The sequence below is a fragment of the Solanum verrucosum genome, unplaced genomic scaffold, assembly GCF_900185275.1.
Source record: "Solanum verrucosum unplaced genomic scaffold, falcon-dt-bn FXZP01000229.1, whole genome shotgun sequence".
Taxonomy (NCBI): Eukaryota; Viridiplantae; Streptophyta; class Magnoliopsida; order Solanales; family Solanaceae; genus Solanum; species Solanum verrucosum.
Window position 1 is genome coordinate 2,809,458 of NW_026020011.1, and position 22,834 is coordinate 2,832,291.

Consider the following 22,834-nt stretch of genomic DNA (forward strand, 5'->3'; position numbering starts at 1 on the left):
GAGGGCAATTCCAGTCGATCTGGATTTAGAAAGTTTTAAACTGACTCGTGCAGGGGGAGGGCAATTCCAGTCGATCTGGCTTTAGAAGGTTTTAAACTAACTCGTGCAGGCAAGGTTGAGCTATATCATATCCAATCAGATACCCGATTAATAGTTCACCCGACCTTATCGATAACAATCAATCTCAAACCACTAATTTGAAAACTTGAACCGTACGAATTCAATCCAACACAACTCCCAACAACCTTTACTCAGACCTAACCGAGTCGATCGAAAATCGATTCAATCTGATCTGATTCTGAGTCGGCCCAACTCGTTTGACTCAGTTAATTTACCTTTTTCTTAACCTCTCCCCCCGGAGCTTCCACCCTTCTTGATTCAATGACTCGAAGTCACAATCTGTTTTCACTCTTTCTGCTTCCTTAGTAACTCAAACAATCATCAAATTAAACGTGATGAATGCTTACCATTCGAGCAACTCCTTCTCGTCGGATTCATCCCAATCTAATGAGGAAAAAACAAACACAATGAAGCACATGGACCAAGTTGGAAAATAGTACATTCCTCAGCTCCCCCACTATACCCCTTACCACCCACCACCCTCTCCATCATCTTTGTACATGTAAACACAACATATCATACACTTGGTACAGTTGTGTGTGTTTTCTTCAATTTCTTTCACTTCTTATTTGTCAAAAAAAATCAATTCTACCTCACAAATCAATAAAAACTTCCTTCTTCCCCAATTCCTCCATTTTTGTTCTTCTTACATTCACACAGATACAGTCCAAAATTTGTTCAATTCGTTTATACATAAACATATATACGTATAGTAAAGACCCAGTTCGCACGTTAAGATCTGCATCTAAAACGGGTCACTTTTATTTCTCCTTACTTCTCAACTGGTGAGTCAATTTTTTCACTTTTTTCTTTGACAATTGGGTGTGTTGTTATTGCAAATGTAGATCTGTTGAATGATTTATGAGAATTTTGATTCACTGATTGCAATTTAGTTTTTTTGGAATTTAGATCTGAGAATAGGGTAGCGCAAGTCTTGTTAAATTTTGAAGCAAAGTGTGGATCTGCATCTGTGATTGATGCAAATGCTGCGATTCTAGTGATTATGTGATTTTTAATCTATTTTTCACTGTGTTATTGGAATTATACGGGTCGAAATGGATAATGAGGATTCATATAGTTAAATCTAACTAGTTTGGGATTGAGTTTTATTTTTCTTGATAACCGTGGTGTCCGGCAGGTAACTTTGTCTAGCAAATGGGAAGAGATCACCTAGCGTTTTGGTCTTTGCTGGACTCACTTCATTGACCATTAGGCCACACTCGTAGGTGCTTTGAGGTGTTGTTGTTGTATTCATAAGAGATAGAGTTGATTTAGCTCATTTGGCTTGCATCCTTGAGAATTCTTTGATCTTTTATGCAATTTGTGATTTTTACTAGCTGGTACTGATTTTTGACTAGAAAAATAAAAATTTGTAGAAGAAAAGAAGGGGAAAAAGGAGTTTTGATTTTGGTAAGTTGTGGTGGAGTTTCACTAAAAGTTTATTTTGTACTTGATCATATGGTGAATTGTTTCTTTCTTTGCTTGTTGTATTGCTTTTACCCTTACTTTGTTTTTAGATCTTATTAGACCATTGCAATTATGGAAATGGTATTATTAACTTCATTTTCTTACTTATGCGATCGGGTTATAGAAGGGAATTGTTTGTTTGCTTGATCTGTCTGTTGTGGATCATAATGTTTTCTTCTACGTATCGTAGGTGGGAAGAGCAAATAAAAGATTTGGAAATTTGATGTAGAAGTGTGAATGCTTCTATTTGCTGCTTGGAGGGTAAAACTTGTTTCTGGCAGCAAAAAATAAAGGCAAATGGCTCCTTCAAGCAAGGCTGATAAAAAGGCTGCAGGTGATGTGGCTGCATGGATGTTCAATGTGGTCACTTCAGTTGGAATCATTATTGTTAACAAAGCCTTAATGGCTAACTACGGGTTTTTCTTTGGTAAATTTCTCCGCGATATTCCATCACTTTCTCAGAACAGCATTCCCTTATATTAAGATTCCAGCTACATTGGTTATATCTATTAATTCTAATTAAAAGGAATCTGGATATAATATCCCGAAATATAATATTCTGAACTCTATAATCTACAATGTTATAGCTATATGCATTGCTTTTTTAAAAAGGAAAAAAAGAAAAGAAAATGACAGTCTGGTGGGACATTTAGCACGAAGAGAAACACATGCTTCTTTGAACTGAATCGCACAATTTACAGGAAATACAAAAATTGCTTAGCGGATATGAATTTAATACTTGTAACATTGAAAAGAGACTTAAGACAAACTTGAACCTAAGCAGGTTTGCAGCACGGGCATTTTCATGTTAAAACCGATTAATGTTTTTTTTTTTGCTTGTTGGACAATGAAGATTTGACATTACTATACACTTTTTCAGTCTTTTCGTTATATGGTTGTTCTAGCTTTTGATTACAACAATCTTTGCAGCAACAACATTAACGGGGATGCATTTTGTTACAACAACTTTGATGACGATTGTTCTTAGGTGGCTCGGGTACATCCAAGCTTCTCATTTACCCCTTCTAGATCTTCTAAAATTTGTACTGTGTGCAAACTTCTCTATTGTTGGGATGAACATCAGTTTGATGTGGAACTCGGTGGGATTCTACCAGGTAATTCTATGCGCATCACATTCACCCTGCTCTTCTGATTCTATTGAGGACTTCAAATACTAATCTCCATTATCACTCTCAGATTGCAAAGTTGAGTATGATCCCTGTCTCCTGCTTACTAGAAGTTTCCTTTGACAAGATCCGCTATTCAAGGGACACAAAGCTGAGCATTGTTGTGGTACTCCTAGGTGTTGCTGTTTGCACAGTTACGGATGTGAGTGTTAATACCAAAGGCTTCATTGCTGCCTTTGTAGCTGTATGGAGCACTGCTCTACAACAGTATGTAAGTTGTCTCGGCAATTTAATATCTTATACCAGCTTGAAAAGCTTAATTTGATCAGTTGAATAACACACCATTACACCGAGGGAATATTTGAGGTACTCTATTACCGGACTAGTAATCCAGGTATTATAGCACAAGGGTCCAGTTGAGTGTTTGAGGTACTCTATTAGAGTAACAGTTTGGAGATCCTAGGATTCAAATCCAGTTATTGTACTAGGTGTGAGCCCATATATTCTTGTCTTAGTGCGAGCACAGGTTAACTCGGAAACTGTATTTGTGGTTGTAGCAGGCGGGTTAGTGGATTAGTTGAGTTGCATGCCACTTAAGTTGGAGACAACCATCGCAAAAAAGTAGTTATGCAAGGATTCTAATATTCAAGATTAGTTATATTAAATAGTATACTTGTAAAGCTTTATAGTTTTAGAAAACCTAAAGGTTTTGTAAGAATTCCTAACTTTGTTTTTATTCAATTTTTGAATTTTTTTTTTCTGTTTAAACATAAATCCCCCTACATTAAAAGGCATTTTTGTGCTTAGGTGCTCCTATCGAGGTATTGCTTCTGTGCACATTTTATTCTACATTATACCCCCTATAGAACATAAGTGGGCTCTTGCTGTCCTGCAAGATATGCAGGTATTGCTTCTGATGAGTTTTATATAGGAAGCCAAAGGTTGTATTAGCAATGCAGAGTTGTAGTAGTATATAGAGTTTTATATGGGAAATCACACTCTATTAGTCAACTTTTTTGGATAAGTAAAATGAGACGTTTTATTGATAATGCAAAGTTTGTTGGGAAATCAACAAGACCTAAGCCTCATCTAGAAATGGAAAACTTGTTTCCTGGGAAATTCTATACAACTTGTCACTTCTGTGCTTGACTTGGATTTGAAAAAATAATATTTTGCTCCTACTTTTAGTCTTCTAATTTTCTGAAGCTCTTCTCTTTGAATGTAATTGCACTTGGTCAAAAACTGATATTTGCACTTGGTTTTGTATATGCAGTATGTTCATTACCTTCAAAGGAAATACTCCCTTAGTTCTTTCAATTTGCTGGGACATACTGCACCAGTTCAAGCTGGAAGTCTGCTGCTATTAGGCCCGCTTGTGGATTATTGGTTGACCAACAAGAGGATTGATCACTTTGACTTCACTTTTCCATCTTTGGTTAGTACCTCACTCTTAAATTGCTGTTTGACTTGTTAACTCTTCAAGAAAAATGGTAGTGAAAGGTCATTCTTATGTTTGCAAGTTTCAAGCTTGAACGGTCTTAGGTATATCTTTTGTCTGATACTTTGATGTATGCTTTTATTATTTCACTGTCAAAAAGTTATGAATCTGCAATATTGATGAATTACGACTTTAAGATGCACCTATCCGATGTTAATTGTTATATGGGCTTGGCTTATTTTGACCCCCCCAAAAAGTTGTACGAATAGGTTCCAGATTTTGCTACTGCTGAATAAAGCTGATATAGAACATTCAGACCAATGTTCATCTCATGCTTAACTTGCTTTACTGTGTTGACTGTTATTTTCAAGAGAGTAGGATTTAGTGCTCACCAATGTATTTTTGAAACCTGTTTCATGTGATCACAGCGCATTCCATCAATTGAAAAAAATATCTTATTTCCCCAGCCTATTTTGCATCTCTGCTTTTATGAAAGTGGATGATGGACCTCATTTGAATTGAAAACTTGCGTGCGGGGGGTTTGGGGGACGGTGCAAAGAAAGTTTTAGTGGAAGATTAGACCACCAGAGGAAATACTCTCTGATATGAACAATATTCTGTATGAGTTTTGACTCTTGATCCGTGCACCTTTTGTTCTATACATGGTCCCTTACACTATTAACTCTCTTTCTCTGCAGGTATTCATCATTCTTTCATGCACTATAGCTATAGGCACCAATCTCAGCCAGTTCATATGCATTGGAAGATTCACTGCTGTTTCATTCCAAGTTATCGGTCATATGAAAACAATCCTCGTTTTGATACTGGGATTCTTGTTTTTCGGGAAAGAAGGTCTCAACATGCAAGTGGTAGTTGGCATGCTCATAGCAGTTTGCGGAATGATCTGGTATGGGAATGCCTCATCTAAACCAGGTGGGAAAGAGCGTCGTAGCCATTCAATCAAGCATGGATCGGATTCGTCACAAGCCGATGATAAGGTGTAAGATTTTCTAGCATTGAAGCTGAAACAGAAAAGATAGCAAAAAACTGAACCTTTTATAGTCAGCTGACTCTACATACACACCTCCTTCAATCGAATTAGATTTTTCTTAATCCTATAATTCATCTTTTTGGTAATATAACATTAGTAAGAAGAGATTGTGACTTGGGTATAGAGCTTGGTTTCTCTCATTCTCATTTTTTATTTGATCAATAATTTATAGAGAGTGATGAATTTTTTTGCGTGCATTTTTTTCTCTGAAGTTAATATCTGCATTTAGTTCAGTCTCTTCGAAAGTCCATTATTTTTATTTTTTCATAACCTCTACCAACACCCTAGCATGCGTAGATCAACCAAGGTATGATTGGTTGACATTAAAGGTGTGTTTAGTTGGAAGAAAAATGTTTTTCGTGAAAAATATGTAGTTTCTTACTTATTTTCTGATCTTTGTTAGGTAAGCAGAAGATCAAATTGTCCTAAAAAATATTTATAAATAATTCAAACAAACACTATGTGAATAGGGTGGAGGGTAAAGGCGTGGACGGGTGGAGGTTGAGAGCGATGTGTTCGAGTAAGATCATTTGTGAAACTTGGTTTTCCGTCTGTATTTTCATAGAAAATATATATTTATTTATATTTACCAACCACCCATATGAGAAATTTGTAATATATTTACCAAACACATCCAAGTCCCCAAAGTAGTGGCTGAAACAACATAAAGTATACATGGAGATTCCAACTTTAGTCTCAACTTATGTTACTCAGATTCTCCGAAAATATCGCCAAGTGTGTATTCGATCCTTGAGGACTATATTTTTGAAGTATCTGACATGCAAGTTTTTGAAGAGTCCGCATAGCGTAAGTCTCAGCTATGCACCATTTGATGCAAGTCTATTTGGTGACCTGACTGACAACTCAGTAAAATTTGTGCCCCAAATACATTAAAGGCCTCACTACTCCATTTAAGCTCGGCTCATGTTATCATCATAGCAAACAAAAATAAGAAAGGAGTCGAGATTAAAAAAAAAAAGATGATTGCTTGGCATTAGCCCATGCAACTTTTATTATTATCATATGAAATCATAGACAAGACTCCTCCTAAGCCATCTATAAATGGAAGAATGTGAGACTAGTTGGCACAAAAGTTAATCACATTACCAGATCTCAAGACTATTCAAATAACCATTAGTTATCTTAAGTCAGTAAGCAGATCAACAAGGAAATGAAATGAAAACAAAACTGCATAGATGATTTTTATCTGCTGAATGTACAATACAAAGTAAGACGGTTATTACATGATAGGAAAAATTCAATTCTAAAGCTGAGCCAGCCATTTGTAGGTCACTCAAATATTAAACAACTACATCTACTTATTTCCACAATCATGTTTGTATTTGGAAGTACAACAAACATAATCTGTGCCGAATGAAAAACAAAACAAGTGGGACTATCTACATGCCATTGTAAGGACTCTAAAATATATTTTCTAACTAAAAGTGACTTTTACAAGATAGGTATGGTACAGAGAGACCTAATATATGCCCCAGAAAAGTGAGTTTTCAGACTGATATAGTACAGCCTAATTCCCTAGCAGCAGTATCAAGAAATTGAGCAGACATTCCATTTTCAAGCCGGCTATTAGCTTCCCACATCAAACACTTCTCAATATCCGCTTTCCAGTCACTGATGCTTATGCCAAGGTACTGATAAGCAGGATTGTGGATGCCATTTACATCTGCTGCTTGTTTGGCACCTGGTTTTACTGAACCAGCATACATAATGTCACGAAGAACAGATGTACTGAGAGCACGGACATGTGCACTTGGATGAGAAACACAGCGAACTGTGGCAGGTAAGCGACACTGCAATGTACCCAAAGGAACCTAGTTAGTATTGTACCTAAGTTTATCTTATCATCAAGTGCTAAGTATAATTAAAGAATATAACTTTTTTCACTCTTAAGGGGGTGTTTGGTATGGAGATGTTCTCCAATTTTCTCATGTTTGGTTGGTCAAAATGTTTTAGGAAACATTCTCTAGGAAAGCAAGTTCCTTAAAAATGATGATATTTGGGATCATACTCCACCTCAGGCTGCAGTTGGTACTTTGTACGGGAAGAAGGAAGAAGTTGAATTCTCTTAAAGGGTTGATAGTGCACTGATATTAAGGGGGGATTTACCAACTAACTCCTAATGGCTCATACTCAATGTCAAGTAGTTACAAGCCATGCTTGGTGATCTATATAGCTTGTCTGAAGCTCAATTGGTCTGGAGTTCAATCATGAGCCTAGGCAGAGACTAATGGTTTGGTTGGCGTACCATGACAAACTTTTAACCAAAGAAAGGCTGCATAGACAACACATCCAGTTGATGATGATGTATGTTGTTTATGTGATGAGGGGATAACTGAGACTCATCAGCACCTATTTGCAGACTGTCAATGGATAACTACTGTGAATACTGCTTTGGCTACTTGAATTGGTGAATCTTTACCACAGAAAACTGCTAAACAAAGCCTGAGCTGGATGAAAAGAAGACACCGGAGACAGTTTAAGCAGGAAGTTGTAACAGCTAATGTATGGTGCTTTGATATACTATACTTAGCAAGCTAGGAATTGGAAATTGTTTAGGCAATTAACTGTAAATACTGAGTTTGCTGTTACGCATACAAAAGGAATTGAAAGAGAGACTAGAGTCAGTTTCAAGCTCTAGGAAGGCTAGGAACCGTCACATGTTGATTCATGGACTCTGCAATTAGTTTTGAGATGCTGTTTTTTTTTTTGTTTTGCTGGTTCCTGATGTCTAGATTCTCTCTGCACTCTTCGTAGAAGATGGCTGAGACGCTAGATGCTCTTTAGTTTGTAAATATTTTTGGGTGTTATGGTGATATTCGCAGTTTATTACCCAAAAAAATGAGAAAAATAATAACTTCCCTAATGAAAGTAGGATAAACAAGTTTCATAAGTGACATTCCAAGTTCATTGTCTCCCCCTCCCTACCCACAACCCCCAACGCTTGACCATTCCACTCCCCATAGTGTTTTGCTAGATTACATATAAATACTTTTCGGACTATTTTTTTGTTGCTTATTTACTAAACACTAGAAAATAAGTAAGATACCCACTAGCTCTCCAAGAAAACAGTTCCCTTCATACCAAGCACACCCTTATTGATCCCCAATTTGAACTAAGTGTAGCAAAGAGTATCACCTTCAATAGGTTTGTGAGGCCATCAGCAACTGACTGTCCAGATTCTCCCCAGTCAAGCACTGGTTGAATTGCTCTAGCTGTCACTTCCAAAAGCTGCTCAATATTTTTTAAAGAGCAAGGATGTAAATATATCAGAAAATGCAGAAGATATTGAATATGATGAATCAATCATCCTTGGACATATTCAAGCACTCACGAACATAAAGGAAGTCGTAGCTTTCTGAATCATAATTCATCAGGTGAGAAATAAGAACTATAAAAGATGTTACCACTAAACCAGAAATCTAAATATGTCATTACCTCCAGCTGTGGTAAGGTGCATGTTTCTCCATCGACAAGCATCCCATCTGTGGCCCGTAAAAGGAGGTCTGGGTTACTAGCCAGAATTACCAAAGATTCTGCTATATCATGATTCCTTATCAGTTCTGCGATCAATTTTACTATACGTTGGTTAATTCTCCACATTTGCTGACCAAGGTCATCGTCTTTAGCAATCCATGGTTGCAATTCCCTCTCAGCCTGACAAGTAAAGTTTGGCAAGAAAGTGACCAAACAAATATGGTGATGAAGACTACTTACACCTAGAAGCAAAGTGATGATAACTATTAATGCATGCAAGTCTAAGAAACTCTGGACCCAGACAGGTACTGTACCCATAAACATAAAAAAGATGTATTTGTCATGTGATGAGGCCAAAAATATGACAGAAAAGGGAAAACTTCCAGAAATTGCCCCTAAACTATTCGGAATTGCTCAATTTTTCCTCCATTACACTTTGGGTCCATTATTAATACCCTTGCCATAAGCAGATCATCTTATATTTTCTCTTATTTCTCTTTTAATTAACGGAGCTCCAACATGAAATAGGTGGACTCCATGTGTCCAAATTATTTGTGAAAAAAGGTCCAAACTTACCCCTTGTTTTTCGACTCTAGTTCAAAATTACCCTCGGAGTTTTGTTAGGAGTCAAGGAAAAAAAGACTTTTTTCCTAATGCAGGGATAATATTAGACCAAAAGTTCAATGGAGGGCAAAGTTTCTCAATTTCGGATAGGACAAGGACAAACTTGTTTCTTTTTCCTAGAAAAAAATGTGATTATTTGAAATATCAGGTATATCTGTTAAGCCATTTGGATCCGAATAAATATAAACTGTGCATACTAGCTGCAGCCTAACAAAAAATGATCATGATCTATAATGACCAAATACAGTTAAAGCGAAATCTGAACCTGAAGAACAATGGCTGTTGCAGCTTTTCCAGGTGCCGCTGATACAACATTGCATAGTGCATCAACCACCTGTAGTTATGGAAGATTGTTAGCACCATATAAAAAGCTACTAAGTCTCTTGTGTATTCAAATATATAATGCAAAAGCAATATGTGCTCTAACTTGATTATGGACACTCTTCATGCTATCACACAAAACCACTGCATAATAATCGTAAAAGCAACATTCTCATTTTGACTCCCAATCTAACAAGTTCAGTTTCTGCTATCATACAACATTTTCACCTCCTACATGAAAACAGTTCAATGATTTGCTTGTTATGCTGCCTGTACAGTTCTAATTAAGGTTGTTGGTAGTTACTGCTATTTTGGATGTACATAGTTTTTGTGGATGGGGTGCATGCAGAGACGGAGTCAGGATTTGAGGTTTATGGGTTCTGAATTTGGGACACCGACCTCAAGTTAGTATATAATAACCACCAAACTAAGGTACGAGTACCAATATTCAATATATATTTTTAAAAGTAAGAAACCATAACTTTTCATTGAAAATCTGGTTTTGGGTTTGCGTTTGTGTAACAGTGGAAGAACCAATAGTCTCCTTTCGTTTTAGAGAGGAAGTGCTTTTTGCTTTTTTCATTTGTTAATCTTATGTTTTGTTTTTAAAAAATTTTTAAAAAGAAATTTGCATATAGCAAAAAGGAAAAAAACTGATGCGGGTTCATGTTTCTTTTAAAAAGAGAATCAGGCAAATAGCTAAAAGAGAAAAAGAACTAACACAAGTGGGTTCCGAGAACCCACATCTTGGGAACCAGAGTGCTTTGATTGTCTCTTCTTTACAACTGAACCATACTGGGTTTTCTAATACAAATATAGGGTCTATACAAAAGTGATTGGGTTCATACAAACCCCTATGTTACACTGGTTGAGTGCATGGCTTGAGATGACAAATTCATATTCACAGAGAAACCTAAATAGAAGAAGAAATTGGTGCTACCATGATCAAACAAGTAACGGCCATATCATTCTCCAGTCTCCTTTGGCATGAGCTTAAATGTTTTGAGAGGTAACGTTTGTTATTTTTTCATTTTCAAAAAAAGTTTCGGGAGGTAAAGTTGGAATTGCCAATATATTTTAAAAAAAAATTCAGCCAACAGAGTAAGTTCAGCAAAAAGAGCTCTTCCTAGCAAATACCAATATACCATTCACATAGTGAAAGAGGGTACGTGGATGTTGCAGGAAAAGGAAATGGGATTGAGCTGCACATGTAAAGAAAAGAAAAATCCCTGTATACTCAAATTTAAAGGCGAGTGACCAAATAATGTTGTTTTGAGGGATGTTTGTTCTGCATGAAAAATGGTTTTCACATCTTTGGCGCCAAAACTAATGACCAACCACCTTTTGAAACTTTGAGCGAAGTTCCAAGCGGGAACACTTGCAGAAAAATCAACTTCAAACTAGCAAACTGGGATACCAAGCTATGACATTGGCATTGCACATAGCATATGTTATCAGGGATGTTGCCTCTTATTTGAGGATGAAATCTTGTTTCTTACCAGACAATTGCCACAGGAAATATTAATTCATTAACAGCGATTAACATGAAGAAGTAACAAGGTAGATACCTGTCTCCATCCTTGCTGGGCGGAAGTGCTTTCTGCAATGGGTTGTGTTTCAGGTGATGCAATCAACTTGTGCCAGAGCAATGAGACAACAGAAAAACATAATTCTTGTTTCTCCGCAAGTACTGATTTTAAAAGATCTTGTGCATTGCAATTAAATCCAAAATGCCTGTCCTTTGTAAGAAAATTGGCCAAGTCTGTAGCATCCAAGGAGAAATTTGCAAACACTTTGCTGATGGTGCACCCAGCAATCTCACTAGAGTGTGAACTTGAGTCTGAAGCTTTCTCACACACAAGTGAACTTTTACAATCATAGGAGTCTTTACACAGAGGCCCTGATGGCTGTTCTGATGTTAAGCAATTACGACTAGTGTATTTATAATGCTTTTTCCCATTCAAGCATCTAGGTCGCTCCTTCAGAACTGGTGCATGTATTAGATAAGCTTCCAATGGTTCAGCCTTGTTGACAATTGATGCAACAGTTTTGCTATGAATATCAATTAGGTTATAAATTGACGATGCCCTGGAATGAATTTCAGTATCCCACTTGCACCGTATCAAAATAGAAAGAGAGTGCATGCAGGCCTTGGAGCGTTTAAACAGATCAGAAATATGAGCAGCTACCATAGCTGCAGCAACTATCTCATTTGAGCTGAAGCTCCATGAGGTTCCAACAGACGATGGTTTAAGAGAAAAAAGTGCCTCTAGAATTTCCAACATCCTCTGAGTATGAGAGACAGCAGAATGAATCCCGTTTCGTAGCTCAATAGATGAATCATTTGCAGGCTTGGCTTCACCCATGATGATTTTTGGATCTGGATGATTAGGCCCTCTTGAAATCATACTGAAGAGCTGAAGTTCGCAAGAAAGTCCACAGACAGAAGCAAGGACATAAGAATCAAATGCTGCAACAGGTCCTTGTTTTTTCACTTTCTTACTTCCTATTGGTCTTTGTTTTCCGATGGTTGCCGGAGTGTCTACCCCGATTTCACTAGGTGGGTGAGAATCTTCACCTTTAGGCCTTTTATTCCCATTTGGTTTTGCTTCATGACTGACACATACTGTTAAGATAACAAAAAGTAGTCGAGATGCAAGCTCAACAGAGGCACATGACTCCAAGAACAATGAATGAACCATGGTTCGCAGTTCTGCCACAGCAAGATTTTTGAAGGCAGAGCCGAAAACATATCTGGTTTTTCTGGTTTCTTCTCTAGAGGAATCAGGCGGGAACGTTCTCTGAAGAATTGCTTCGACGGTTGCAACAAATATTTTCATAAGACAAGTTTCAGATGGACTCCCACGAGGAAGATACTCAAGAACCTTAAGAAGGGGTGTATACAGGTTCCATGACAAAATGGGTGGTTGTAAAGGGGTGGCAACTACAATCTCAGGGAGATCAACTGCAGATGAACTTAAAGGAATCAATCCATAAGCAGCTTCCCAGATGGTACATATTCTCCATTCAACCTCCGGACCATGTGCACAAAGCATTGATGCAATCCCTTGGGCAGTGGCTTCTACTGTGGCTTCTGCAGCAGTCACTTCTCTCTGAAGAATAATAACAATGGTAATCACATATGCCAAACATATCTATCCAAATAAAAGAAGAAATCCACAGAATGGAAGAACTAGCACATTGATAAACTCATGATCGGACGTACCTGCTTTTTATTACATGAAGTGTCGCCACCCAGAGGTTCATGTTGAACTTCAATTTCTTCAATTTGCCTCAAGGGGGGGAATAGCAAAGCAGGTTGAGAAAGTACTCGGAAAAGTAAAGCTGCTGCAGAATCTGCAGCAATTCCTGCTCTCATGGACATGGCAATTCCAATTGCACGCAAGAAATGCAAGTGCATCCAATTCCTAGGAAGCTTTGGCAATACATAAAATGTTAGGAATTCTACAAAAAGAAGCTAAAAGAAAAATTCTACTAATGTAGGATAGAAAGGTGTACTCAAGCAACACAACCAATCAAGTTCCTTAATAATTAAATACATTTCTGTGGAGAACAATTCAGAGGTCATAGTTTATACAAAGGATTTCAAGGATAGCTGAAAGAAAGGAGACAGAAGTTCACTACAACAACACAACTCAATAGGAACTATATGCTTCAATTCCAAACTAGTCAGGGTTGGCTATATTGATCCTCAGTATCCATTTTGGTACATTTAGGACCGTTCCATTCTAATAACAGTCTCTCTGAAACTAGAAGTCCTCTCTGTATTTTACTGACTACAAATCTATAAGAAAATTGTGCATATGAATTCTGAGAGATTATAGGTCTTTTTTAGACAGCATCCTTCCATGTGATTTTGAGTCTACTTTGTCCTCTTTTAAGAGATTTATCATATAGAGTCACTCCTACCAGCAATCGTGATCAAACCTCTTGCACATCCCTGAACTAGTTTCATATGTAACAAGCTTGGCACTAACTTGACAGAAGGTATCAGAAATAACAGGCACATGGAAGATTAGAGGTGTGCTAACTTGGACTATAGTCTTGCAGAATACCTTGTACATGTCTAGATAAACCCTACGTGTAAGACACTCTCCTCATGCATTTGGTCAAACTCTTCTCTCATATCTCACATATATTATTTGTAGTATAGTTAAATTATACCCCTCCGGCAGTTTTAAACACTTTTAGATAAGACGGTTAACATATTTCAACATGGTACTAGAGTATGAAGAGCAACTTGGTTCAACGATCAAGGTACCGCCCTATGCCTTAAACCCAAGCTAGTTGGAATCGGCAATGTGAATCCTCACTATTCATGCCGCTCCATTTAGACACATGTCTAATATTATCACCATCACCAATAAAAAAACAAGAGATAATTACAGTCCAATGTCTTTCGGTGATCTAATTTACAAAATAGCCAGCAAATGTATAGGCTTTGTATATTAAGTAGAAATTAAGTTGCTCGGACTCCTCACTTTTGGTGCCGCACCAGTGTCGACACGACATGGGTGTGGGATCCGTACCCCATCTGGTCAACCAGTTTTGGGTACTTTGATTAGAAATATACATAATTAGTGTATAGTTTTTGTATATTTCGGCTAGCACCTGTAGTTAATTTTGGCCTATGGGACAAAATTGGAAAAGCCCTAAAAAATTGCTAAATTGGTAAAACGAAAATCAGACCAACAAATGAAGGAGCAGGTTGTAGAAATGTAAGTAATAAAATGAAAATGTCCCTTGCTAACAACTTAAGCTCTTAGAGAAGCAACTAAGACAATTTAACATACAGGAATTGGCTAAATATCAAGACTGCAAACAGTGAATTCTTTATGTCTACATGTCTACAGATATGCTCATTTCGGACCAGAGAGCATAGTAGTTTGGGGCAAGTTTATATACAATTCATACCGAACAATTCAATCTATGTGTTCCAACATAGCATAGATGGTTAAAAAGTATAACCTTACAGTTGTATATAGAACCACAAAGAAAACAGAGAAATGAATATAAATTGCTAAGATGTTCAGACATATAGCAGATTGATGCTCAAATAGCACAATACTTTGACGGAAAATTTTCAAACTTACACGCAATCCAGTTGCATAATCTTCAGCTGCTCGCAGAAGTTCCACTAGTTGTACCGCAGCATCAAGTGCATCCGGAGCCCAAGATGGTGGAGCTTCTAAAAGTCCAACAAGAAGCCTCTGTGTGGCACTTGGACTTGCAATTGCATAATATCTAATCCAGAAACAGAAGTTAAAATGAGTCCCTTAATTCAAAGCTGTAAAGTTAAATTAAATCATGCTCTTAGTCTTACCGATGAAATAAACGTGCATATGGCTCAAGTGGTGGTAGTCCTGCAACGAGGTGCTCATCCATAGGCGTTGTTGGAGGTGGAAGCAGAAGTGCAGGAACAGCGGCTGCAGTCAAGGTAGCAGTCTCATAGCGAGAAACTTCCTCATCACAAACACTTAAAATAACGCCAGCACCATTAGCAACAGCCCACCTTGGAGTTGCAGGCAGTAGTTGTGGATGCTTCCCAGACCCACGAGAAGCAGCTAAAATAAACTTTCAAGTCAGTAACAGTTCTGTTGCAATTCTAGCATATGAAAACACTTTAAAATTAATATCTTAGCCTTCTATAAGAAAGTTGGGAAACTCAATGTCTAATTGGAGGGACAAATGGAAGAAAATGAATGGAAACAAAGCAAATGTATCTTATTTTTTGAAATAGATACAAAGCAAATGTATCTTATCTGTTGAGTTATATTACTTTTCCTACATAGATTGTGTAAGAGCTTCCAAACAATTTATTAAGGTTTTTAGCTATCCTCTCAGATTCACATTGTATCAAACACATCCTTTGGTATGCCAATTCACCAACTAATGAGTCCACGCTAGAGTTAATGTACAAATCTTACATGTGCAAAAAGGTATTGACTATTCAGCTATATATTTGTCCCAAGTAGGTTGTGTAAGGGCTTCCAAACTGTTGTAAAGATCTTGGAGTTTTCTACCCAGTGCCTTAAGGTTTTAGGGGTGAATGCTTAGATTCTTTCACAAAATCACAATTAGCGGAAAATTGCAGTGGCGGTCAGGGACAACTGTTCCTCTTAGGTGAATGCTTCAATTCTTTCACAAAATCACAATTAGCAGAAAATTGCAGTGGCGGTCAGGGACAACTGTTCCTCTTTCTTATTCTTTTCAAGAAACATAATCTAGAAAGAGAAAAGGAACTAATGTTCATGTGAGAAAAAATATATTTCTTTTGTAAGACTTGGTAAGAAACATGAGCCCGGAGCATTATTTTCACTAGCTAGAAGATGACTATACATAAGGCCAGTAAAAAGAGGTCACTACTATTACCAGTTTTACCCAGTATGAAGACTTCTTGCACTGATTTTCAAGCATGTTATCAGAGTCCATAGGAATTGCGCGTAGGTGTTAAAAAACTAAAAATTGTAAGTGTAGGTCCAGAGCCATAAACAGGAGAAAATATTTCATGAAACGAAAGTCCACATACCACTTGATGGGGGCTTGAGATCTCCAGCAGCATACTTTCCCATAACACCGCCACACCTGCACAAGCATGAAAGATTTCACAGCATTTAGCAGGATTGTGTAGTTTTCAGTTATCCTTGTTCATCAGTCTCAAACTCTACAAGTTACCAATTTAGAGAATCTCAATGAAAAATATTCCAGGTCTATAAAATGATAGTGTCGAAATCCTTTAATATGAAGAGCACCAAAGAGTAGATAAATGTCGACTAGCATTCGCACAAATTCTGAAGGAATCAAATGGACTCGAAGCTGTATTACCAAAGGAGAGAAGTGAAGAAAAAAGAAGCTTTCTGAAGTCTATTAGGGGCTTTAAACGCAAAGCACTGATAAGGCCCGGGCTTTAACGAAGAAAGGCGCAATTGAAGGGAAATAGCACACACACACTCCAAGACAACCCAAACCACAATTATTTTGACAAAAGAATTGAAAAAGATACAATTGGGTGAAGTTTTGTATTGTTTAAAATTGCTCTTTTCACAACAGAGCCCATGGGTGATGAGGCGAATGTCTTGGTGCTTTGGTGATTGCACCGAAGCACAGATTTACCTAGGCTAAGCGCACAACCTACTTTGCACCTAATTTTGGAGGTAAAGCTCTCTGCAAGCAAGCCTTTGACAACACAACTCAAAAGCAGGTGTCTTTGTGGTACTACTTAGATGCATTATCCACGTGGGTCTTTTGAGTTACTGCCCTTGTAGTTTAATGTGCCATGCACAAGAAATAAATAGAAGTTTTTCTGAAGGTTATTCATAAGTCATAGCAGGAAAGCATTGGCAAGCATGCCTGCCATTAAGGAATTTGAACATTATCCTATGCACAGACCAGAATCAACCGGTGTAATATGTCTCGCAGAGAACCATACATGATGAAACAGGAGAAGAAACAAATACGTAGGAGGTTAAGAACCCTATCATGTTAAAACAGTGAATATGGAGCAAAGAAAAGAGTATTCTAGGTCATCCATAACTTCTTAAATGGGGAAGAGAAACTGTTAAACACAAAATATACAATTTCATTTTAAGGGGCAATGTTCGTTGACAGTACATGAACTGAGCACAAAGTACAATTCAGACCATGCCCCCACTAAATGGTGACAGCGAAAAAACTGACATTGCATACCAGCCAGGGATATGATCTGAAGCCTAAGCATATGCAAGAAAGACAAAAAAAAAAAACAGCAGAACACAAGTATGATCAGATTATGAAGTTTTGTCAGAAGGACTCAGGAAATAAAGAACAATTTTGCATTGACCAGAATAGAGTTAAACATATAGCTGACGTGAATTTCTCTTTCCAAAATTCAACTTACTCCTAATGTAAATGGTAACCCAAACCAAAACCAACATTCCCTGAGTAATCAATGGGCAATGCGCTAAACCAAGACTACCAGATGCAAATGCCCACTGTCCAGTACAAGAAATACGAGTACAAAATATTCCTATCAACTAATGCTAATGAATATTTCCTGCATTCTTAATGAATTATAAAGTGTAATGAAACATCTAACCCGCAAGCAAATTAGAGATGCTTACCAACGGAAGTAATCGCTTCTAATCCCTAGTGGTGCAGCAAGCAATATATCAGTGATCCATGGAGACAATGGTCTTATAGGTTTTCTCTCATGTTGTATAGAAGGCACACCAGGTTCACTACAGGAAGATTTACTTGTTGAAGTGTGGCTTCCACTGGTGCTTCTATCTGTTCCATTGTCTTGACGATCAACTTTGAAAATTGGGCGGTTGTAGTGTGTTAGTATACGTAAAATCTCTCCACATGCAAGAGCCCATTGTTCAGAATATTCCTTCTGTGTTTAAGGGTTAATAATTAGTAAGGAGACTCATATTATGATATTCAAGATGGGCTTTAAAAATATCAGAGTAAAAAAGCATGATGAGATGAGTTAAGTTAAATTTTTAGAGAGTCTGCATACCTCACTCCTTGAGCAAACCAATGATATAAAAGAAGCAAAAGGTGGACTACTTTTATCATACTCCAGTGTACCATCAATGATGCATGAAATAATTGGATGAACTACAGCATGCCCATGCTCCGGGTGATGAAGAACAAAAGTTGCTGGCAATTATAACAAACAACAAAACATAGAAACAGCTCAATCAATCCTCACTAGTAGGTGGAAGCAATACTGTAAATGCTAAATAATAGGTGAGAATAAAATAATACCTAAAACATCATCAAAAAGTCGGTTCTCCTTCGATGGATACCGGTTCCGTATGAGCTGCCAATTATAACACATGCAGTTAGTTTAGAGGGAAGAATGAACAAAACTTGGTTCAGATATTAAAATTATAAACAGAGATGGTCACAGAATTTACTGAATACCTCAGCTATATCTTCAGGAAATTGTTCTGATGTGAACTGACCAAAGTACTTAACATACGCGGTAATTTGATCCTATGAAGAGAATATAAAAGGAGGTTTGTCATGAGTGAAAATACAAAGGTAGTCTATAGAAAATAAACAAAAAAAGTAAGAAGTCTTTCAGGCATAAAAAAATTTAAGACGATAATGCAATGGGACTAATTCAACTCAATCCAAGTCCAGACAAATAGCATTGGAAGGTCGGATCCTGGCAGAGATCTTTCTTGAAATTTATTAAAGAGTTCTGGTCCTCAAGCAATTGCTACCTTTCAGATTATGTCCCTTCTCACTATGCGCCATTTGCTTCCCTTGTAAGAAGCACATTTTTTCGTCTTCCCTCTCTACTTTATTGAAGAGCCATTATACAACACACAGGGTTTTTCATTCCTTCGTTAACATTTTTCCTTGTTGAATATTATGCAGTATAGGCACCCCTCAGAAGAAACTTCTTGTCCATCTGTTTGAAATATGTCTCAGACAGCACCAACCCTCATCGTAGTGTCCTACACCCTTCTTTTCCAATTTCCAAGTACAAGATGAAGGATGTAGTTTGCATGCTTTGATGTGTTAATAGTCATATTACCCACTGGTCAGAGTATCAACTGGGATCAACTTGAGACTGATAAACAAGCTTTCACAATGGAACATGCACCACATAGAATGATGGAGTTCACTTCTTAAGTAGGAAGAAGGTTGGGAAGACTAATTGAAGAACCTAAATCTCTCCCCAGAGTGATTAGAGCAAGTACGGTCTCTATGGGTATAAATATCACATATAAAGGGGCATGAGTTTAATTTTTATTTTTTAAGTGTTCAAACCAGTTTGTGCGCATCTCGACTAGTTCAACTGTAGCATGTCCAGCCCACACGGCACAAGCACGGATTGAAAATATAATCATGCCACCAAGGTTGGAGCAAATGAGCCCATACGAAGTACTGTAACAGGATTTCCAAACTGTTACTCTCGAGCCTCAGCCACTGGGTCATCCTCATGGGGAATTGGAAGTCCATGAAATGTATCTCACATCTATATCCTTCATCCAACCTCCTGTTTGAGAAAGAATAAAGCATAGTGCAATACTTGCTTTTTGTAAGACTATTTGGTTAGAGATGCTCCTCACTGTCTCATAAAACCAAGACTAGCTATTAAACGTTTATTATATTCCCACCAGAAAAGTAACTCTTCCTCTCGGATTCCATTTCTTTATGGGATTAAAAGTAAATGTTACCCCAAGTACTTAAATTATATAACGTCATTGTTTCCAACTCCAGGAAAAAGTTACACATGCAAATCCTTCATTATCATAGACATGCCGACATTCTAAATGGTTGGAATCTTAATAACAAATTCTTTCACCACCTTTAAAGAGAATACACCAAGTATCCAGGCATTTACTTGGTGTTGGTACAAGAGAGGCTTAACGGTTATAACAAAATACAACTATGAAGGCCTTTCAAATGATAAATCCAGATAGTTGCACTATGAGCAAGTTGTTTTTTGCAAGAGAGTTGCGGCAAAGATTATTTGTGCTGTTTGAGTAGTCTCTTGTAACTTCATCTAAACCTCATTAGTTTGTGATTGTTAAATTTTGGGACTTCTAATCACATACAGAGTGTTATTATTTGCCTGCATGGTTTGTTAGTTGTGGTATGGTCTCTGGATAGAGCATAACCTCAACATTCTGAGAGCCATTTGATTTAATTTTTTTTAAAAGTTTGGGGAAAGTAGTCTTTCTATCTTCTATAATGGAGCAAAGCGATAGGCATTTTACATGACATTCTTCAACCTATCAGATTGGAGGGCCTTTTTCGTCAAATGCAACAGTATGTTAGGGTCAGCTACATTGTATTCCTCCTTTGTATACCCTTCTACCTAATCACATATTTTCTTCAATTATCACAAGAGTTGAAAGGTCACCATAGATAGTTTAAAATGTCTCTAACAAACGAAAAAGCATATAAAGATATTGTAGTGAAGCATATGAGCAGCGCACCTTCCGCTGCTCTGCATCTTGTGGAGGAAGCCAAAATAATGAAGAGAAATGAAGACTATCAATCCACCTTGTGCTTGAAGAAGCCATATAACTGTTTGACAACCAAAGAATTTTAGTGATCGAGAAAATGCTACAAATCAAGGATCAAAATATTGTAATTCAACATATTTGGATCCCAATCCAAGGATGGTCCAGGCAGGGGCGGAACTAGTAAGGTTAATGGGGTTCATAATTATACAGTTTATACACGGTTTTTTTTATGTATATATGGTAAATGTTGAACCCCTAGACTTTTTCATATGTTTACTTCATATTTCGAACCTCCTTAATGAAAATTCTGGCTCCGCCACGGTCCAGTATCTTATCAAGAAAAATTACCTTAGAGCTTCAAGCTATCCCTTTAATGTTATAACCAGCTTATGGCAATTGTAGATTTCACTATTTAACAGTGAAGAAGACAATAACAATACACCACTTTATCCTGCAAAACCAAAAAATAAAAAATCATCAAACAGTAGAACAAATGTACAACAAAATTAATACCTTCTGAAAGCTAAAAATGACCTTTTTTCTCCTAAAAAAGGAACAATTTTTTCCCATTAACAGGAAAAAGTGTTTGCAGTTCATTTCACTTGCACAAATCATCAACAAAAAAAAAAATATCTTCAAACTGTTACACAAATGCACAACTAAATTAATACCTTTTGAAAGCTTAAAAAAAAGTATTAATTCATCAAAATGAACCCTTTTTTCTCCTAAAAATAAAGGGAACAAAAAACTTTTTTTTTTCATTTTCCCATTAACAGAAAACTATCACTTGCACAAATTGTCAAAAATAAATAAATTATTCTCAAGTAAATTAGAAGTATAATCAATTCTCCGATTATATACTGTTTCTCAATTCTTATTCCTGAAAAAAAAAATCGAAAATAGTACAATAAAACTGTTCGACAATTTTTTAAAAAAAACCTTCAAAAACAAAAAACAGCTCAACATCTACAACATATTATGCACGAAGAAACCCAGAAAAAATTATTAGAGCAAAGTTTATTTTAATAAAAAAATAAAAAAAATGGTAAACTACCGTAGATGTGAATTCTGAAAACTGGTGAGGGTAAATCTGGAAGAAAAAAAAAAAGATTTTAGGGAAGATATTTTAGGGATTTGGAGAGAAAAAAATACAAGGAGGAGAAGAAGAGTTTAAAGAAGAGAAAAAGATATGGAGCAGAAAGAAGATCTTTAACTGTGTTTTCTTAATGCATACGTGGCGATGATATTTTCCTCAGATCTTAAGAGGGCCATGTGGCAAGCAAGTGGACTAATTGCTTCATCATCACATACATACCTACTTTCTCATTTACGGTGTGAGATATACGACATAATAATCTTAGGGATAAAATGTATGACTATTTTATCTTGTGTTTAGTCGGAGGTATTAGGTTGTTCTGGGATTATTTAACTCATCATTTATATATTAGTGATGGGATAAATTATTTCATATAGACCCTACATGAGGTATCTAAAATGAACATCGCTCCGTTGAAGTGTTTAAGTAAAATATGGTGTCAACTTTAGAGGGTCACCGATGGGTTAGGCCTTTTGTAATAACTTATCCTGGAATAAAATGTTCCCAATCAAACGACTTCTTACTTCATTTAATCCAACTAATTAGTATTTCTTGATGGAAAATTTATATAGAGAGAAAGAGACTGTGATGTTGGAGATGTGAATAAAGTCTCACATTTCTAGTTAGCTGAAAAAGAAAAGTAGAATGGTAAAAATAAGTCAAAATGCTAAACACTTCAGTTTAAAACTAAAATGTTAAAAATAAGTAAAAAATAATTAAAAATAAAAAGTCAATCTAAATAGACTTTTATGACATCTAGCTTATAAGCTATTTTTTTAAAAACAATCTTAACACACCCATAATTGTAGTATTCATAACATTGATTTTGCAATTGTTTGAGAACTTACTAATGTGTTTGCATACTAAGTGAGATAAGATTAAGAATAAGAATAAGAATATTTGGGATGAAATGTGAATAGTCTTTGTGGTGGATGAAATGAAAGAAGCGGGATTAAGATGAATTAGATGTATGAAGAGGAAATGTGTATGAAGATGCCTAGTGAGGAGGTGTGAGAGGTTGAATATGGTGGTATGCGAAAATGTGAAGATAAACTTAAGAAGTATTGGAGAGAGGTAATTAAACAGGACATCGTACAACTTCAA

At 36.7% G+C, this 22,834-nt stretch overlaps 3 protein-coding genes across 5 annotated transcripts in view; 1 reads left to right on the top strand and 2 right to left on the bottom strand.

The window, feature by feature from the left end:
• Positions 1-22,834, bottom strand: part of LOC125820207 (light-harvesting complex-like protein OHP2, chloroplastic) — an 82,446-nt gene that overhangs the window by 27,331 nt on the left and 32,281 nt on the right. The window lies entirely within an intron of this gene.
• LOC125820190 (UDP-rhamnose/UDP-galactose transporter 6-like) lies at positions 598-5,398 on the top strand. Its single transcript, XM_049499618.1, has 6 exons — positions 598-905; positions 1,778-2,014; positions 2,518-2,702; positions 2,785-2,985; positions 3,988-4,149; positions 4,851-5,398. Exons 2-6 carry the CDS (start codon positions 1,885-1,887, stop codon positions 5,154-5,156), a joined length of 984 nt encoding a protein of 327 aa, XP_049355575.1. The 5' UTR covers positions 598-905; positions 1,778-1,884; the 3' UTR covers positions 5,157-5,398.
• LOC125820161 (protein GIGANTEA-like) lies at positions 6,376-21,083 on the bottom strand. 3 transcript variants are annotated; one of them, XM_049499587.1, is made up of 15 exons: positions 20,983-21,083; positions 20,605-20,695; positions 18,572-18,643; positions 18,413-18,467; positions 18,162-18,304; positions 17,764-18,035; positions 16,194-16,249; positions 14,988-15,228; positions 14,758-14,908; positions 12,870-13,079; positions 11,212-12,756; positions 9,588-9,656; positions 8,660-8,878; positions 8,360-8,452; positions 6,376-7,014 (listed from the first exon to the last, which is right to left on the bottom strand). In XM_049499587.1, the coding sequence occupies exons 2-15, from the start codon at positions 20,689-20,691 to the stop codon at positions 6,712-6,714; spliced, it is 3,516 nt and encodes a 1,171-aa protein (XP_049355544.1). In that variant the 5' UTR covers positions 20,692-20,695; positions 20,983-21,083; the 3' UTR covers positions 6,376-6,711. The 3 variants fall into 3 exon arrangements, with proteins under 3 accessions (XP_049355544.1, XP_049355543.1, XP_049355542.1); XM_049499586.1 differs by lacking the exon at positions 20,983-21,083 and adding an exon at positions 20,912-20,948 and having other exon boundaries at positions 17,764-18,032; XM_049499585.1 differs by lacking the exon at positions 20,983-21,083 and adding an exon at positions 20,912-20,948.

Excerpts from the sequence above, each read along its gene's own strand:
- LOC125820190 (XM_049499618.1), top strand. The coding sequence starts at position 1,885 with ATGGCTCCTTCAAGCAAGGCTGATAAAAAGGCTGCAGGTGATGTGGCT. Across the intron at positions 2,986-3,987 it reads GCACTGCTCTACAACAGTAT|TATGTTCATTACCTTCAAAG; the intron begins GTAAGTTGTCTC and ends TTGTATATGCAG. Across the intron at positions 4,150-4,850 it reads ACTTCACTTTTCCATCTTTG|GTATTCATCATTCTTTCATG; the intron begins GTTAGTACCTCA and ends CTTTCTCTGCAG.
- LOC125820161 (XM_049499585.1), bottom strand. Across the intron at positions 18,036-18,161 it reads TGGTTTGCTCAAGGAGTGAG|AAGGAATATTCTGAACAATG; the intron begins GTATGCAGACTC and ends CCTTAAACACAG. Across the intron at positions 13,080-14,757 it reads ATTATGCAACTGGATTGCGT|CTTCCTAGGAATTGGATGCA; the intron begins GTAAGTTTGAAA and ends GTATTGCCAAAG.